This window comes from Anopheles stephensi, chromosome 3, assembly GCF_013141755.1.
Source record: "Anopheles stephensi strain Indian chromosome 3, UCI_ANSTEP_V1.0, whole genome shotgun sequence".
Lineage (NCBI taxonomy): Eukaryota > Metazoa > Arthropoda > Insecta > Diptera > Culicidae > Anopheles > Anopheles stephensi.
The window spans coordinates 2,375,066-2,394,054 of record NC_050203.1 but is presented as its reverse complement, the minus strand read 5'-3'; the positions used below and the strand labels follow the sequence as shown (position 1 = coordinate 2,394,054).

Genomic DNA, 18,989 nt, shown 5'->3' with positions numbered 1-18,989 from the left:
GCTCTATTTACAAATACAAATCCTACCCAAATTGAGCCATAAAACGCGTAAAGGGCCATCCGACACAGTTCCGACAATAACAAAAGCCTCCAAACATGGCGACGACGGACGCACACTGCTCGAGCACCTGGTGGCCTTGACGCTGCTCGGGCAGCCAGGATTGGCCAGACTTTGACAGATCGGTCTCGCTCAAATGTTTAGATAATTTTCACTCGCTTTTTTCCTCCGGAAAATCCACCTCAAAGCAAAACTGTTTTCTTTACTGTTTGCCAACGATTCTCATCATGCTCCTCCGTGTGAATAAGCTGTGAAACAAATGTAAGTGTTCCTAGATCAGTGCGTGGTGCCGTGAAAAGAGCAGCCGAGCGTGTGTATGCGCGCGTGTATGTGTGTGTGTGTGTGTATGTGTGTGTTAAGAAACGAAGGAAACCTTCCCAGCTGCCCCGAAAAGCACAACACACCAAAGGCTTTGGATGCTGTAGTGAAAAATAGCAATTATTGCTAAATGTGCATAGGAATGTAGCTGTGTGTAGTGTGCAAAGTGTGAAATCTCCCGTGAAAAGTCAGTGAAACGTGTGGTAGTTGTACGTGCAAGTCTGAATGTCCAACACGCAGCGGTACGAACCATAAGGAAATCAGCAGCTGCAGCATCCTTCTCTGGCTCTGCCAACAGGACACTCTTTCATCGCTTGCATCGACACCGAAGAAAAGCTGTTGCGGTGCTACAAGGTAGAAGAATTTGTCGGGAAGGAAAAGCGTTTTTAAAACTCGCCAAATAATTTAGGCCGCACCGAATGGTATAATTTAATTTTCCATTCCAATTCCATTCCAAAGACTTTTCTCGAACTATTGCGAGATCGCTCTTCCAATTAAAAAGCTTTGTTTTAAACGCAAAGCCCACTTAGATCGCTAATCCCATCCACAACGAGAAGCTGGAAGGTTCGTCTGGAATGTGTGGCAGGCATTTGATTCGTTCGTAGCCACAAAACAGGGAGGAAAAGAAAGCACCTCGACGACGGGTATCAGGTCGTGTCGGGTCGAGTCGGGTCGATGCAGCTATAGCGGACGACAGATGTGTCTCTGTCCTGTCCGCGCCTTGCAATGGCACACGCACGCACGCAACCAAAGACGCATCAACTTCCCCTTCGTATCGATCGTTAATTTCATTCATGCTCGGTACGGTCCGACTCCGTTGCGTTGCTTGCTGTCTGCTGCTCCGTAGGAAATCGCAGCTTGTTGCATGTTGTGTACACCGTCGTCCGTCCTTCTTGGCCACGGCGCACGTACCAAGGACGAAAAAGTGCGCTGTTCTTACGAACAGCTGATTCTTCACCTTGCTGCTTCCGATGGTTCTCGCCATATGAGAAATCGTGTAGTGTTGAAGAAACAAATTTTCTCTGAATCATAGCCAGCTGTTGCTTTATTCTGCACGCACTTTATTTCTAACAGCGTTTCTCTACTTTTCAGAAGCATCGAACGGAACCTTCTTCGACCATTGAGTCCCCGAATAAAGCACGGGATCCAGTGTCGCGTAATCGGGGAGGTGCGTGTGTCGTATTTACAGTCACGTGCATACATCAGCAGCGTTTATACTGTCAGCAAACGAGTTGTTCGAACCCGGTTTCGTCAAACGCTTGCCCGTTTGAGAGTGTTGTAATTGCACATTAACCACCAACCATCGCTCCAAAGCGCACCAGCACCATGCACGGACATATGCCTCCACAGCAGCATCCGGGGATGCATCCTGCACATCAACCACCGCCACACCTAACGCATTTGCCCAGCCTGCCGCCCCCCAACATACAGCGCGACCATCCCGCTAACAGGTGAGTCATTTTCAAACCTTGCTTGTTAAAAGAAATGTTTGCACAAAGTGGTTGTGTTGCCGGCCATCGGATCTTAATTGAATTATACATCATTTAATTACCTGTGCGCGAAATTGGCAGCATGTAGTAACTGTACATATTGCAGTTGTGTATGGTTACTACATAGAGTGTGCTGATCACACACGCACACATCCGATTCATTTATTTATCAATTTCAACCCTGCGTTGCCGGCCCTCATTATAAACTCTTTGTGTAAATGCGTCGAATGAAATCAATTCGAAAAGGTGGAAAAAAAGATTGATAGAAGAAAAAGTGAAACATTAAAGCGGTATCTTTCTCCGTCCACAGTCCGACATACGGTGTGGTCCAATAAACCGGAAGCGTAGGAGAAAATCCCGCCGTTGCTATAGAAACGGATCAATGAATTATAGAAGTGAACTGGTTGAAGCTTCTTTTTCACTCTCCCCTATTTATCCCACCGCGGCACACGGCCCACAGGTCTGCCTGATGGGACGTTTTATTTGACCCGATGTGAAATGCATCCCGCTAGATGATGGGTATGGTACGACTGTTAAAATGCGATATGCATTTTTATGTGGTTCACCATTACCCCAGCTGCTGCAACTAGATGGGCTGCGCTACACGCATGCATCGGAATTCGGTACTGCCGTTTCGTTGCTGACAGACATGCGAAACAGCGGCTGCCGTGTTTTTTTTTTGTTACCGAGAAAAAGCTGCGTGAATTAATACACATTCGCAGAAATTATATGCTAGTGCCCGTTATTGCATTACATTCCCGACCCGGGGAAACGCACACAAGCGCCGGGTTGGATGTGCATTACGGTGCTGCACATTGTATCCTATTCTTGTTGGTGCTCTTGTTGCTGGTGAGCATGATGTTTTAATGTTTCAATTGCCTTTGTCTTTCCCCGTCCAAACCAAAGCGTATAACGCGCCGGATCCGCGATTTCAGCTGCATTTCGGGTGGAGTGAGCCGAAACCGGGGCGGAAAAGTGACACGCATTTTGACGGGGTTGTTGTGCATTCGAGCGTAGCGCACCAACATTTTGCAGGAAATATTGCAGTGGACAGAGGGTAAATTAAATGTGTCCACCACAATATGGTCAGCAACGGTGGAATCCAACCGGGCTTTCCTCTTCCGTTTCTTTTTTTTACCCGTAAAATGGAAATCAAAACGGTGTAAAATCGATAATTTGCCATCGGAAAAATGGCATCACGTTTGGCGTTGTTGTCGATGTTGGATTGTATTATTGACGAATTTGATTTATTTCGAAACTTCTGATTTGGAGCAAAGAGAAGCATCATTCAAGTTAAAAATTCCTCGTTGAGTAGTCAGATTTATTTGATTCCTTTGGGAAAGTAAAAACAATTACCCAAGCACATCCCATTTGGAACGCTTAATATTCTGCCACTGTGTTCAAATCTTGCTTGCGACTACTTCATTCATAAACATGAGAAAAATAAAGGGTACGAAAGGACGCAAGAATGTGTCGCAAGAATGTACGAACGCGATAGATCGTGCTCGAGAGTTGCGCGAGAGCTTTATCCTTCTCGGTGGCAGGAAATCAGGATGTTGATGTACGAATAAAATAAATTACACACACAAACACACACACAATTCCATACACTGTAGACTGCAGTAGACACCCAAATATGCATAAAAAGCATATAATGTTGCAGCGAGCCGTTTGTTTTGGACGTACGTCGGTAAGGAGCAGGATCAAACCACGCCGTGCTGCCACTGTGCACCCCTTGTGTAGCCGTCTCTTGCCAGCCCCTGATTCCCCTGGGCCAATGAAAATTGCAATGAAATGCATATTTTGTATCAAGGTGTGTAACACAGAAGCTGTGAAGGTACAGATGTAGACAAAAAAAGATCAATCATCACGTCTCATGTAGTAATGGTAAAAGAGAGCAGCCGCGAAAAAAAAAAGAACAAGAAAAGCATAAGCAAATGCAGGCCAATAATATCCTTGCCGCAGCAAACAAAAGAAACCAAACTATGAACCACGTGGGGGGCACCGTGTGCAGGGAATTGTGTGGGGTGGAAATGTGCACTGTTTGATGATGGTGCGTTTGCTTGTGCATTCTTCCCCAGCAGCCGTCCGTTTAAACGGTGTTTGCCAAACCAATTGCCGGAATCGGGAATAAATGTTAGAATTTTAGGTTCATCTACATCAAAAAGCATTCATCGACGAATTTCCTCCCTTGTTGAACTATTTTTAAGATAATATAAATATTATCAGACTATTTAGTTAGGTATAGATTGGCCTGAAATACATTGTACCCGGTGGCAAGGTGATAGCGCTCTCTGCCTAGCCACCGTTGACGGCCAAACGGCACCGAAATAGTGAGTCGGTCGGGTTCTCTCTTTCTTTCTCTCTCTCTCTCTCTCTGGCAGGGTAAATGTGCAACCATGGATGCAATTATTTGCATAAACAAGGGTAAAGTTAAGAGAGGATTAAATTGCATCGCCCGGAATGGTGCTTCTCTCCCTATCGCTCCTTTCGCTCGCGCTTGGCAGTGGGCACCGATGGTAAGTTTTTGAAAGGATTTTCGCCTGCCAGAAGTGCAACTGCAGCAGCGTTGCATTGTCCCAGCGATCATAATACTTCATAGCGAACCAACACTAAAAGAGGGGAAGAAAAAAATAAAAGAATAGCCTCTGCGATCCTTTTGGCGCCTAAACAGGATCTCGTTTACAATTATTATTGCACGTGAAGAAAATGACGGTCGTCGGTTTTTTTTCGTGTCCAGGAAAGGGAACGCAATGCACCAGCGGTGGTGCAGATTATGGCAATTAAACCCAAACCTCCGACTGGACTGAACCGAACTGAAACCGTTTTTTATTGCGAAATGCAGAAATTACATGGCAAATCAGTTTCGTCACAGTCGGGTTGCATTATTGTGCTTCTATGTTGTGTCTGCTCCTGTCTGAGCTGTATGACGCAGGAATAGTAATTGCAAAGCGCGGAAGAATGGACACTGGGGATTGCGTTAAATATGAAGGATCAAGAAAAGTTGAAAGTAAACACGCCTCTCTCGTTCCAATTTTCCAATTTACTTGCTGTTGTAAAATGGCATCGCAACAAAAGGAGTTCTAAAATATTAAATTGTACTCACCATGCTCCGAGTTATGAATTTAGCTAAGCAAACGTTCACAAGTTTATATCAACGTACGGCTCGAGATATTCAACAACAGGTCCTAGATTGTTGCTTTAACCCTGTGGATTTTTGTTTTGTTAACCTGGAAAACCCTGCAGCGAACAATGCGCACAGTTGTGGCGTGGCAACTCAGCTTGACATTTAAATAGGTATCCTGTTTAATTTTTTTCTTTCTCTGTTCTATTTTCCAACCAACAGTAGCTGGATATTTTATTCAAAAGCCTTGTTTTTCTACGCATTATTTTTTTCTCCCTCTCGTCGGCATACAAAAACAAGGGAAAACATTTAAATGTCCGCGGCACTTACCTCATAAGACGATGAAAATATTATTGCCTCAACGGGAGGGGGAAAGGCCAAAGGGTGTCGTCGAAAACGTCAACCTCCCCAGTCTGAAAAAAAAATGCTAATCAACCTCGGAGACCTCGGTAGTCAGTTGGAGAGCTTTAATTATTAGCCAGAAACCCCCTGCAGAAACGGAACTCTTGAGCTCTGCTGTTGCTGGTCGAACTAAAATGTGCGGTCGAAGCACTGGAGATGCGCTTCTTAAAATAAAAAGCCTCCCTTTTTTCGGTTCCGCTATGGTAGCAAGAATCCCCGAATTCCCCGGCATAATGTCCGCCGTTCATATATATCGGTAGCCGTGGAAAAGCAGCAGGATCTCTTTCAAACTGTCCTATTATTTATTTGTTTTATTCGGTAAATGGTCGTAAATCCTTTTCTCACCTTTTTGCTGGCCTGACGACAATACTGGTCAGTCCAGTTCTCCGGTTGGACATCCTTTTTGGACGACCTTCCTGGAGGAACCCTTTCGCTCATACATCCGGGGGGTAGGAAAGGAAGTTGTCATTCGCAACTGAAAAGAGAGCGAAGATGCCGCTGCCTTGGAAGCAGGGAGAAGAAGACAGGTCTCAAACCGAATGTCTGTCCGTAAGGTAGGTTCTCGAGCGAGAAACGTTCCTTGGTAGACATGTTTACGGCAGGAGGATGTGTGAGCGTTGCCCCCCCCCGGAATGAGTTATGTTTCCATTTGGAACCGTTTGAAACGGTGCTAGAGGATGGCAAGGCAATGTGCAATGAATGTGCAAGACGTAAGATGATACGACATAGGGCGTCCAACAGTGGATGAAGTGGGATGGGATAGACCAGAATCCTTTTTTTAAGGTGTTGGAGAAGTCCGGACTTCTTGCACTTCTTCTACTGGAGAAAGAGAGAGAGAGAGAGAGAGAGAGAGAGAGAGAGAGCGATGGCAAATTCGCTGCACGAGTGAGGTATGGAGTTGACAGTGCTGTTCATATTAATAATATATGACACAGTGTGTAAATAGGGTAAATCAGATTGCGGTTACCAGATCCTACTGTCACCACGAGGAAGCTGACATGTATGGCGTTGTGTCTCGGTGGGGAAAAGGACCAAGAGTGAGATAGGACGAGTGGGCAAGAGTTGAAGCTTGATTTTGAAGAGAAAGATGTTGACTGGCTGAGTGAGTAGCATTAGCCAGGAGCGCAAGTCTTGATCAGTCCATTGCTGACGCCGATCGTGCAAAGTTCCGCTGTGCAAATGTGCTCCGTACTGCTGGGAAAGGACGATACGAACGATCGGGACCGTCCCCATCACCACCGCCAACTTCATCATGCTGCTGGACGGCAGACGCCACAATTGGAAAGCCACGGCAGGCACAGCGCCGTACCAGCGTCAGCATTTGTCCGTGGAGTCGATACGATCGTTGCAGCGTCTAATACACTACTATAAACGATTTTCGCGAACATCGTCGAAGGACAGCCGTGGTCCATTTGTTGCCACTGACGGGTTCTTTTCTTGCTTTTATCCGTTCACTTTCAGACTGAACAACGTACGCCATCATCACCCGCGTGGTGTGGACCATCAGGCAGCCGCTGGCATGGCCCCGCACCTTCCAATCCAAGTTCCACCTCCGCCGCACCCGCAGAACCCACAGAACGCTCGAAAGCCGCCGGGTCCGTCGTACTACAGCATGCACGGCGGCGTGCCCAAGTCGATGCCATTGAACGCGCCCCATCTGCATCCTTCGCCGTCAGGACTCGGGGTGGGACCGCCACCACCACCACATCAGCAGCACATGGGTTCGATGTCGCTCACCGGACCCGGTGGTAAGCTTCCGTACGGCATGGGTAGTGGTGGTGGTGGTGGTGGTGGTGGTAGTGGCGGAGGTGCTGGTGGAAGTGGTTCTGGAGCAATGGGAAAGCATCAGCCGCCGATTTCGGTGCATCATTCCGTGACGATGCAGGCACCACCACCGATACCAGTTGTCTCAGCCGAGACTCCGGTTGGTACGAAAACGCGTCACATCCCCTCGAACGCGGACCGTAAGTCCATCCATCAGAGTGCAAATGACGAATGACATATTTACCGTATTTCTGTCTGTATTTTTAGATAAACTCCATCACAGCCACGGCCACAGCGTGCTGCAATCGAACGGTACTTGTGGTCCCGGTGCGAAGGGAATAGCGAACACAAATCATCACTCTAATCAGTCGGGATCGACGATGGATAAGACAAAGGGGTCCGGTCAAACAGCGGCATCCGGTAGCAGTGGAGGCAATAGACAGCATCACAACCACCATCATAATCAGCATCAGCAGCAGCAGCAGCATCAACCACACGTCTCGAAGCCAAAAGATGGTCCACTTCCAAAGGATTCGTCTGCGCTAATAGCAGTCAAAGCGAGTAGTGCTTCCAGTGCGACCGCGTCCGCAATACCGACGATGGTGAAGCAGACAGGGTCGAGCACTGGCACCACTACCACTACTGTCACAGCGAACGGCGGCGGACCACTGCTGGTGACAACGACGGGCTTGGAACAGAACGGAGCAGCTAACCAATCGACGGCAGAAGGACAACACTCACCAACCGACTCGATAGAAGCCTTGGCAAACATTAAAGAGAAAACGACCATGTGTTTAGTTAATGAGCTGGCGCGGTACAACAAAATCCAGCACCAGTACCGACTGACCGGCGAATCCGGACCGGCCCACAAGAAACACTTCACCGTCACGCTGAAACTGGGCGACGAAGAGTACACGGCCGAGGGGGCGAGCATCAAGAAGGCGCAGCACAAGGCGGCCGGTGATGCGATCGCCGCGACGAAGTATAAGCACCCGCCAGCCCGGATAAACCGTCGCACCAAAACCGGCACCAAGGGCAACGTGAGCAGCTTTACGCCAACCGTCGAGCTGAACGCGCTGGCCATGAAGCGTGGTGAACCGACCGTGTACACGGTCAAGGCGGTTCCCGTGCCGGTCTCAACCGGTGGGCGACGCCCGGTGGAAGACAAGTCCGCACCGGGCGTTGGCCACTCGCCCTCCGGTATGGGACACGGAACGGGGGCGGGACGGTACGCGGGTGAGGGCGGTACTGGTGGCAGCGGTTACTGGGGCCGTGCGAATGGACCGGCCGGCGGTAATACGGCGGCTGGTGTTGGCGGACGTGGAGGCATAGGTGGATTTCATCCGGGACACCAGCAGCAGCAGCAGCAGCAACAGCAACATCACGGTCATCATCCGCGTGACGATCATCAGAATCGCCATAACTATCACCATCACCAGGACGCCTATGGACACCATCACGGTTCATCGGCACCAACCGCCGCCGTGCAGGAGTTCTACAAGGCCACGCTTCGGGTCGGCGAACGAACGTTCCTCGGCGAAGGCCACACACCGCAGGCCGCACGGCACGATGCAGCGGCCCGAGCGCTGGAGGTGCTGAAGCCACTCTCAACGGACAGTGCCGACGGGAAGGGGGGCAAGTCCGGCGAAAATGCTGCCAACGGTGATACCACATCAAGCGACGGTGCGTCCACGGACGGGTACGATCCGAACGCGGAAGTCAAGTCACCGATATCGCTTGTACACGAGATCGCCGTCCAGCGTAGCCTATCCGTCGTGTTTGAAGTCATCAGTGAGAAGGGCCCACCGCACATGACCGTGTTCGTGACGCAGTGCAAGGTGGGCACGATCGTAACGGAGGGCGAAGGGACCGGCAAGAAGCTGTCGAAGAAGCGGGCTGCGGAAAAAATGCTCGAAGAACTACGCAAGCTGCAGAGCGCGGAACAGCAGCAAACGCAGCCGGCGGCATGGGGTGAAGGTGGAAGCCGCGCAGCAGGAGCTCCGGGTGGCGAGAAGCGTAAATCGAACGCGAAAGCGACGGCCGCCACCGACGGTGCCACGGCGAAGAAGAAAGCACGCAATCTTATCAAGGAAAAATCGCTGGTGGACGTGGCCGAGAAGGAAAATCCCATCTCGCGCTTGATGCAGATCCAGCAGGCACGCAAAGAGAAGCAACCGGTGTACACGCTGCTGGAAAACGATCGGCCAAATGTTGGACGACGCCGGCAGTTTACGATTGAGGTTTGTGCCGGTGGCACTAAAAAAACCGGTGTCGGTATGACGAAAAAGGCCGCCAAATGGAATGCAGCCGAAGCACTGCTCGTCGAGCTGGGCTATGTGACGGAAGCGAAGGAAGCGCCGAGTGGCGGTGATGTCGCGGCCAACAAGGAAAACCAATCCGGCGTGGCCAACGATTCGTCCCCGACGGGTGGCAAGCGTTCGCGGAAAGTACGGTTCCAGGACGAGCCACGCAACGGTGTGCCATCGGCGACTCAAATCCTACCGATTCCCTCCCCGAACAGTGCAGCTCAAGGTAAGGGGGCGTTTCAAACAGCGTTTGGAGCAATTTTATAAACGTTTGCTGTGGTTTTGTAATCCACAGGGAAAGGTGAAGCGCCAAATGATTCGATGAACGACAGTATCGCCTCCAACGACAGCATGGGAACGAACAGTTCCGGCGTGTCAAGCGCGTCCTCGACGGCACCGAAGGGCGACATTGGTGCAAAGAAGGAGCAGCTACTGTATCTGGCCCAGCTGCTGAAATTCGAGGTAATTTTGCTCGCTTGGCCTGGCAAGCAACTTGGCGCGCAGTTGCAGTTGAGCGATTTGATCCAACATTTCCGATCTCTTTTGCCAGGTACAATTTTCCGACTTTCCGAAGGGCAATCACGGTGAATATCTGACGCTGGTGATACTCTCCACCGAACCGCCACAGCTTTGCCATGGTAGCGGTGCAAGCCTCCAGGAAAGTCACGACGCTGCGGCCCTTGGAGCGCTCGAAATGCTGTCCAAAATCGGGCTGGACAACGTAAAGCCCAAAGCATCAGCCACCGGCACCGGGAGCAGTGGACCGGACGATGCAACAACTTCTGCATCGGCCGCAGTAGTGTCTGCAGCCGGTAATAGTAAATAATTCATTAGCCCGGTGAAACTATTTACTCACGCAACTTCACGAAACCGGAAGGGGTGTGGATGGTAACGGAAGGATTAGTGATATGCGTGTGCGTGTGTGTGATCGATAGCGACGTTAACTAAATGCAACCGGTTTGCAGCGAACGGCAAGTGGAATGTAACAGAAAGCTTACACAAAACACCCCTCGCAAAGAGCACTGAAACCGTGCGAAGAAAGGGACGGGATTGCTGGAAACCGCCGGCAGCTATAGGTAGAGCAGGTTTTCCACATTTTTTTGTATCTTTTTTGTTTACTTTTGTTACGCGTTTTGTTAGACTGTTTTGAGCAAACCAATATTGCAATTTATTTATTGTTTGTAATTGTTTTTTGTGCCTCCTTACTGCAAGGAGAGCATCGTCGAATCGCACAGAGTGCTGCAAGCTTTTTTTCAGCTACTATTCCACAGGACGCAATACAACTCTCGCTACAAATTTGGCCTACGTAGAATGAGTGTTTTTGATAAATCAAAAAAAGGAAACCAGTCAAACGTTATGTTCCTGCCGGGCATAATAAATCATAAAGCTGCAGTACTGTGTGCGAAGAATTGTGGAAGAAAACCGTTGGGTGCGGTCGTCCATGCCTTTTTTCTCTTTCTCATCGTTTTGTCGTGCAAGGGCGTACTGCTAGGAGGAGGGAGAATCGATTATCTTTTATCTGAGTGAAGAGTTTCGGGAGGCGAGACACACACACCCACACATGTGGCTGGAAGGCTGCACTAGAGGAGAATAGTGGATGGACTAATATAGTGAAGCAAAATACGAAAAGTTAAGGTGTGTATGAAGGTTCTTGAATTAACAGTAACTAAGACAGTCGGATAGAGAATGTATGTGTGTGTGTGAGAGAGAGAGAGAGAGAGAGAGAGAGAGAGAGAGAGAGAGAGAGGGAAGAAAGTATGAAACAGTGACTTTCAAGGAAGGGAATCGATATAGTGACGTATCTTTTGCATTGGTGGAAGCAACGTTAGGGTAAAATCATACTACTTCGTACAGCTGACTGGCTCGCTGATCGCTGACTGGTAATCGGTCGCCGCAAAACGGGTGGAAATGTTTGCCCCTCCCAGTCGGCGGATCAACGATCGTTACTTACGAAAATTCCTAATCCCCTATAATTGATGAACGTCACAACGTAGTGCTAGTGTGTATGCGTAGTTTGTGTATTTCATTTGATAACCTTCATCATTCTGCTTTTCATAATGTGCACCCAGCGGTGTGGATCAGCCCGGCCGGACCGACACCGGTACGGCGTTGCTACTGCTGCCAGCTGTTGCCCCGGGTCGACCGTGCTGGGCTGGATGGCCACAACACGTAGAGGAATGCAGTAAAATCCCGAACACAATGAGTTTACTACAGCCGCCCGGTTGTGTGTGTGTGTGGATGGGCGATCGAGATTTTACTATATTCTGACGCGTGAACCGCGTGTATAGCGTTCGCGTTCAATATTCAACTCGGTCGCAACTCGGTCAGCAGTTGGACATGCATTGGTATTGAGTGCTTGAACGTGCTTTAACAAGGTGTACAACGGGTGTGCGTGAGAAATGCGAGCTGAGACGACGGGTCGAAGGATATGAAGAGCAAACGATCATGTCTCAGGGGCGCTGGCACATGGCGCCTGCACTGTGTACACCTTTTAAACTTAAGTGTGTTTCTGCTAGTGTTCGTATGCAACGTATCTAACTGTAAGAAATAATGTATTTTTTCGCTATTCAATCAAGCATTATCGTACCAACCCCCAGCAACAACAGCAACAACAACATACATTTAACCAATAGTAACAACCTTCACACCCGAGGAAATGATTCATAGAAGCAAAACAAAAAGGGTAAATAAGAAACATTTTCGACCAACCTTTGCACACATCACTAAACCCACAATAGAGAGGACAACTGGCAACACACAGAGAAGAAGAAAAAAATACATTTTTTCCAGTATATGAAGAAACGCGAATGAAGATCACGCAAAACAACAAAAAAAGGCACACACACGCGCAAATCGGATCGATCTGTACGGAAACACATTTTGATTTAAGCATTTTGGCATGTGAAATGTAAGTCAGAAAGGAGGAGCCATCCGTTTTGACTTCACTTCACAGATAAGGTTGGCCAAAAGTACACCAAACGCCGATTAGACATAAAGGGTAATTAATGTTGGTACGAGAAAAGATAGCAAGAGGCCAAGAAGAATCAGCCACAGGAGATTGTAAGCGTTAAAAATAGGTTTATGGATCGCTCTTGTACGTAAAACACCTCACCAGTTGGGTACGGAGAGCATGAAAAAAGGCGGCACAGTAACTCGTTTCATGTTCTACTATTTATTGTGTGTGCGTGTGTGTGTGGTGGCACAGTAAGAGACACCGGGGCGGCTCATATTTATTGCATTTCCCTTCTCATCCATTAGCTTTGGTGCAAGCGTCCCAAAGAGCGATGCGTACATTAGTCAAGAGCGATCGATAAGCCCTTCTGGAACCTCCGAATCCAGCATCCCTTTTGCGTAAATCCGGACCGACATTTCTTGGCACTTTTCGTGGGTCGCGCTGGTTTTTATCCAAATACTGTTTGCGTGTAGACGTGACGTGTAGGGTACCTGTAGCAGCGAAAGTAATGTGGCAATTGCAAAACCCCCTCACGCAAACACTATATGGCAAAAACGGAAGTAATGGAAGAAGCAAACAAAACAAAATAGGCGGCGAAGACACATTCTCGTTAACGTTTAGCAAACCCCAAAACAAAACCCAAAACCCCAAAAACAAAACAGATTATTTGCACTTGTTTAAAATACTTACGTGGTGGTGTGTACTCCTAAACAAAACGAAAACGAAAGGAAAAATCAGATGAGGTAAATATAGGAAAAACACACACACTCACACGCGTTCAAGGGCAGGAAGTTAAACTATTTTAGAATATCAAAAAAAATCGTTGACAAGTTTTTGAAAATTTTAATAGACCAAAACGAAGAAAGTCCGTAAAGCTGGCTGAGGATAAAACTATTAAAAAAAAAAGGTAGGAGCCACACACCGCTCACAAAAACCACAAAGAGGACGCTGTCAATGTTTCCACAGCCTTTTTATTGATCCCGTATCCCTTGTCCGGAACGCTAAAGTATCCCTCAGGTCAAAGTTAGTTAAAGTGAAAATTGAACGCCACGAAAAGAATGTGTAAATTGGAATTGGACAAGCGCCAAGTGAATGGAGCGAGTAATTGGAACAAAAAAAAAAAAAGAGTGGACGAGAAGGGCATTATGAGAAAGAAAGGTGAAAGTAAAAAGTGGGAAAAAAGGAGCGGCGCCAGCGTGAGACCCGCCAGTGCCGGGGGGAAGAAACTGTGTATTCTTTAGTGAACAAAACTATGAAGACAAACAAAAAATCCACCATCAATCATCATCCTATTTGTACGAGAAAAATAAAGAAATATATGGAATGAATAAAGAAACTACGCAAGAAAATCGACTCTGCTCCGAAGGCAATACACCGGAAGAAATGATCACAACGAAAAAGGGGTTTTAATTTATTGAAGAGGTTAATAATCACAACACAGTTCTCTCTTTCTCTCTCTCTCTCTCTCTCTCTCTCTCTCTCTCTCTCTCTGGTTCCAGATCACGACGCATCATTGGAGAAAAAAATCATCCAACTTTTGAAGCATCTTTTGGATCAGCGGGAACTTGTTGAACGAGAAAAAGTGCACCAGCTTTATCGCATCAGCCGACGACGTTCGATTCGGTTCCAGCAGTTCGCGCAACACTCCAGCGAAATGGTCCAGAACGAATGCTTCAAACTGTTCCGGAGGATCGTCCGCGTGTGCGGCGAATGCGGCATCTACTTCCGGCGTAAGCGTGATGCGTGTCAGCCTCAGCATGACCTGAAGATGTCGGTAGGAGTGAGGAAGATAAATACCCGGGATGATGGGGATGGTGATCCCGGCCTGTCTGCACCGATCCCGGCAGCGAAAGAAGGATCCGGCATCGTATAACGTTTGCGTCAGCAGGAAGTCTACACCGTGGTCTATCTTTTCCCTTAGATACGCCAACTCTTGCGCCTGGGAAGATGATTGATGGTGACCGTACGGATAGCCACCGACTCCGATCGTGAGCCTAGGAGGGAGGGTGCTCTCCTGCTGTCGCTTCCGCAGATAGTGCACCAAACTGGCGGAGTGTTGAAATTTCTGTTCCTCCTGTACGGTATCGCCACGAACGACGAACAGATTCTGCACACCGGACGCCAGCAGCCCGTCCACCTGGTGCTCCGTTATGTTGTAGCAGGACACATGATTCACGACGGTGTAGTGTGCCGAGCGCAGCTGTGCGGATAGCTGCATGGTCGGTGCGCGCAGGAAGTCATCGGAGTAGCGAAGATTATCGTCCGAAATCCAGGGAAGGGAACAGAAGACAGGCTGAGGTACTAAGCGTTCCAGCAATCCAACATCGAAGTCATCCTTGGCAGCTATTTCCAGTGAGTAAGCAACTCCCGGTGCTGAAGGAGTGCTAAAGATGCGGTCCAGCTTCGTGTGAAGACCTTCCTCGTGTACTACGTTTTCCGTGATGGAATTTGTTGTGGCCATCATAGTTGATTCCGCGGCGGTGGTGGTGGTGGTATTGGTAGTAGCAGCAGTATTAGCAGTACTCATCGGGCTGCTACTAGCGATCAAAGCGCAATTTATCGTTCTTTTAACACCCGGAGAAGCGGTGCCGGTTTTTTTTTGCGGTAAAAACGCTCGTGGAGTGTGACAATGGCTAGTACCGATTTAATTATTTGCGGTCTTACGCGAGACAGTCGTTGTCTGATAAGATAAGCCTGCAGGGGAGAGGGCAGAGAACGAAACGAACCGAGGCGGTTATCTTGTATTGCGGCACGTTCGGTGGATAGATACATTGGAGGAGATGTTCCCAGCAGAGCGAACAAGCTGCATGATTGGTTGATAAAATCAAGAACAACAATATGCAAATAGGGGATGGCTTCAATGGGCAAATTTATGGTTCGTGACATAATAGGCCACCGAATCGATTCTGGTTCCAAAACCGGCGGATTTGAAGTGTGTTCCTAAAATAAGGAGTTTTGAGCGAGCTGTAATCCGTACAAGGCGCTTACTTTGTTCACAATCTAAACGTACCGCACTCCATCAGATGCACTACGAGGAAAAGCTGCGCACGCGTCCATTTTCCTTTGCTGCTTGTTGCTTCCTTTTTTTTCCTAGAACCATTTACCATTCAGCCAAACGATCGTGTTGATGACAGTTCTAATGTTGTTGCAGGGATGCGAACGTCGGGGGTAGAAGTATTAGGGGATGAAACAAGCGAGCACCCAGCTCCGGCGTTGATAAGACCCGACTACGCAGTGCAAGGCCGGTGCGCACGGTGAGGTGTGTGTCTTCTTCAGCTTTTTTCGTGTACGCGTGTGCCTTTCATCATAATCAATTTCGTCCAATTAATATAAACCTGGGAGCCTGTGGTGCATGCCCAATTCTAGTCAGTTGCGCGTCGATTAAGTTAGTCGTTGGTTGGTTCCGTCCGTTGGTGAAGCCACGAAGAGCACGGTCGTAGAATGTTCGGTCTGTATGTGGCCCTCATCGTGCTGGCCGTGTGTCTGTACTTCAAATGGAGCTGCAGCTACTGGACCCGGCGTGGGAACGTGGCCGGACCGAAGCCGTTGCCGATTTTCGGCAATCTGCTGGAGCAGCTAACCGGCCAGAAGCATTTCGGAGAGATCTTCGAGGAGATGTACCGAGCGTTTCCGGAAGCTAGTTGGGTCGGATACTACAAGATATCGAACCAGCCGGGCATTGTGGTGCGTGATCTGGAGCTGGTGCGGGAAGTACTGACCAGCAGCTTTTCCTCGTTCAATCAGAACGATTTCCACATCGACGAGACGCTCGATCCGCTGGTTGCGTACAATCCGTTCGTGCAGTCCGGTGAACGATGGAAGGAACGGCGCAACCAGATGACGTCCGTGTTTACGATGAACCGGATTCGGGCCACGTTCCCGCTGGTGCAACAGGTGGCACAGGACTTTGTGGACTTTATAGCAAGAACGCGCAAGACAGATTGTCATTTCGAGGCAAAGGACGTAAGTATTTGCTTTCTTGCCATGGCCCCCCTTCTATGCAACGGAAGTTCCGGAGTGACGGGTTTTCCTTTCAGATCTGCGCCAAGTACACCATCAACGTTGTCGCCAGTGTAGCGTTTGGAATCGATGCAGAATCGTTTACCAATCCGAACGCCGAATTCCCTCGCATGGGTAACGCACTGTTTGCGCCTACTTGGATGACGGCGATCCGATCGCAGTTGGCCCTGTTCGCTCCTGGACTGGCTAAGCTTCTGCGCGTACCGTGAGTAGCTGCTAATCATGGGAGCACTTCCGGACCGGAGTTTTATTACCCTTTTTTTTCTTTTATCTTGCTTTAGCTTCGTTCCCGGGTACGTTGACCGATGGTTTAGGCACATGGTCCGAGAAACCGTACGTAAGCGCAAGACCGCCAAACGCAACGACCTGTTCCAGGCCATGTATGACAGCTTATCCGAAAACGGAACGGTGGAGGCAAACGAGAACCATATCGTGGGTCATTCGGTGACGTTCCTGTCGGAAGGTTTCGAAACCTCCAGCACGATGATGAGTTATCTGCTGTATGAGGTGAGTGGGCTGCTCTATCCGCATGCTCCTATTCGCTTTCATCACACGCTTCGGTTTCTCTATAGCTTGCGGCCAATCCATCGATCCAAGACAAAGTGGTAAAGGAGCTGCGCACCGTTATGGACGAATCCGATGGGCAGCTAACGGAAGCGGGCCTCCATAAGTTGGTGTACATGGAAGCGGCAATGATGGAAACGCTTCGCATGCACACACCGACATTCACCTTGCCACGCATTTGCACGAAAGAGTTCGAACTTCCGCCACAGTTCCCGACCGATACGAAGCGCGTAACGTTGCGCCCTGGAACGTCGGTCGTTATTCCGGTGTATGCCATCCATTACGATCCGGAAATCTACCCATCGCCGTACGTGTTCGATCCGGACCGTTTCTTGGAGGAGAATCGCAAATCTCGCCCACGTCACGCCTTCCTCGGGTTTGGCGAAGGTCCTCGGTTATGCTTGGGTACATTGTTTGGCCGTCAACGGGGGGTTTCTTGCCAGCTGTAAGTTAATAGCGATTTTTTTATGTTTTTTTTAGGAATGAAATTCGCTTTACACCAAAGCAAAATTGGCATTGCGATGCTGCTGAACAAATATCGGGTAAAGTTGTCGCCGAAGCAGGAACTGCCGCTGGACTTTGCCAGAAATTCTTTCCTGCTGTCTCCCAAGTCGGGCATCTGGCTAAACTTTGAGGACAGAGCGTAGACCGGGCTTGTATTGTGTAGCAGCCAAGAGAAAGAATATAAACATCACTTTATAGTGTTTTAAAGATAAAACATGGTTTTGCAGCGAATTGAGAACGTTAAAGGTTATATTTCATATTTGGCCGTTATCGCGTTTTGAAGAAGCTGAATAAAGGTTCTAGGTGCCTGCTTAATCAGCACCTCATCGCCACAACTACACAGTCGGCCGGTTTCCCTAAAACCACTTCACAGTGTAGTATCATTGCGCTGTCATTGCAGGCCAAACGCGCGCTGCGAGATTTGTTTTGTTTGTGGATAAGCTGTCAAATGGGTTGTTTTGTTGTTTTGCTCAAACGTCAACAAGGAAAGCGTTGTTTCGCGCTCGTTTTAATTTTGGGCTTATTTATAACATAAACTGTAGGATAACTCCACCCGTAAACCATGGACAACGATCGGTTAACACAACTGCCCATGTCCCGCATTCGAACCGTGATGAAGACGTCCCCCGACATGGGAAACATCAACCCGGAAGCGCTGTTTCTAATGTGCCGTGCAGCCGTACGTACCAACCACACCGGAGAGCGGTATCGGCTGCAGTAGCCTCCTTCCCATGCGTACTAACTTCTAACGATTCCTTCGTCTTTTGGCCCAGGAAATGTTTATCGAACACATGGCAAAGGGAGCTCACCGTCCGGGGAAGAAATCGCTCGAGTATAAAGATCTTGCACAGTACGTGGAAAACGATGACAAGCTGGAGTTCCTGCAACAGATCCTGCCGAAGAAAATTACCGTCAAAGAGTACAAAGCGATGATGGCGAAAAAGCCGGGCACGGATGAGGATACCGACAGTGAGGAGGAAGCGGAAGAGGAATCCGGAAACGAGGAGGCGGAACAGGATGCGGACGATGATGATGTGGTGGAGGTGGTGACCGAGGGCAAACAGAAGACCAAACAGCAGCAGCAGCAGCAGCAACAGCAAGACAGTGAGGATTCGGCGTCCGATAGTGGGGAAAGCAATAGCGTGATATCCATCGAGTCTAGCTCCGATGAGAAGGAAAATTCCAAAAACGTTAGCAATAAGAAATCACCGTTGAAGCACAAAACAGGCGACTCACCGTAAGGGGGGCTCCTTTTTATCAATCATTGCTAGCACCGGCCTCAAACTTCCCGCGATTATACCGTGTGCCAGCAGAAACCGGCAGTGGGGTTTTCTGCACTTCTGCTAGGATGGATCACCATTGCAGTATATTTATTTAAATAATAGCAGTAAACTGTCGTTAGTTTGATGGGTAAACCCTGCTGTTTGCAATGCAAGATTCCAACATTTTTTAAACATTTCTCAAACTCAAATAAAACAAGATTGAAT

At 48.7% G+C, this 18,989-nt stretch overlaps 4 protein-coding genes across 6 annotated transcripts; 3 read left to right on the top strand and 1 right to left on the bottom strand.

Moving 5' to 3' along the window:
* Window positions 1-145: 145 nt before the first annotated feature.
* Window positions 146-10,853, top strand: LOC118512198 (double-stranded RNA-binding protein Staufen homolog). The gene is made up of 6 exons (XM_036056302.1): window positions 146-729; window positions 1,468-1,826; window positions 6,853-7,355; window positions 7,423-9,687; window positions 9,757-9,923; window positions 10,012-10,853. Exons 2-6 carry the CDS (start codon window positions 1,702-1,704, stop codon window positions 10,285-10,287), a joined length of 3,336 nt encoding a protein of 1,111 aa, XP_035912195.1. The 5' UTR covers window positions 146-729; window positions 1,468-1,701; the 3' UTR covers window positions 10,288-10,853.
* Window positions 10,854-11,694: 841 nt separating this feature from the next.
* LOC118512205 (methylenetetrahydrofolate reductase) lies at window positions 11,695-15,561 on the bottom strand. 3 transcript variants are annotated; one of them, XM_036056318.1, is made up of 3 exons: window positions 15,425-15,561; window positions 13,892-15,354; window positions 11,695-13,855 (listed from the first exon to the last, which is right to left on the bottom strand). In XM_036056318.1, exon 2 carries the CDS (start codon window positions 14,939-14,941, stop codon window positions 13,925-13,927), a length of 1,017 nt encoding a protein of 338 aa, XP_035912211.1. In that variant the 5' UTR covers window positions 14,942-15,354; window positions 15,425-15,561; the 3' UTR covers window positions 11,695-13,855; window positions 13,892-13,924. The 3 variants fall into 3 exon arrangements, with proteins under 3 accessions (XP_035912211.1, XP_035912208.1, XP_035912209.1); XM_036056315.1 differs by having other exon boundaries at window positions 11,695-15,354; XM_036056316.1 differs by having other exon boundaries at window positions 11,695-15,354; window positions 15,403-15,531.
* Window positions 15,514-17,716, top strand: LOC118512203 (probable cytochrome P450 308a1). The gene is made up of 5 exons (XM_036056313.1): window positions 15,514-16,377; window positions 16,452-16,639; window positions 16,716-16,941; window positions 17,007-17,403; window positions 17,479-17,716. Exons 1-5 carry the CDS (start codon window positions 15,856-15,858, stop codon window positions 17,643-17,645), a joined length of 1,500 nt encoding a protein of 499 aa, XP_035912206.1. The 5' UTR covers window positions 15,514-15,855; the 3' UTR covers window positions 17,646-17,716.
* A 238-nt stretch (window positions 17,717-17,954) lies between these two features.
* On the top strand, window positions 17,955-18,939 carry LOC118512206 (chromatin accessibility complex protein 1). Its single transcript, XM_036056319.1, has 2 exons — window positions 17,955-18,181; window positions 18,276-18,939. Exons 1-2 carry the CDS (start codon window positions 18,065-18,067, stop codon window positions 18,741-18,743), a joined length of 585 nt encoding a protein of 194 aa, XP_035912212.1. The 5' UTR covers window positions 17,955-18,064; the 3' UTR covers window positions 18,744-18,939.
* The last annotated feature ends 50 nt before the right edge of the window (window positions 18,940-18,989 follow it).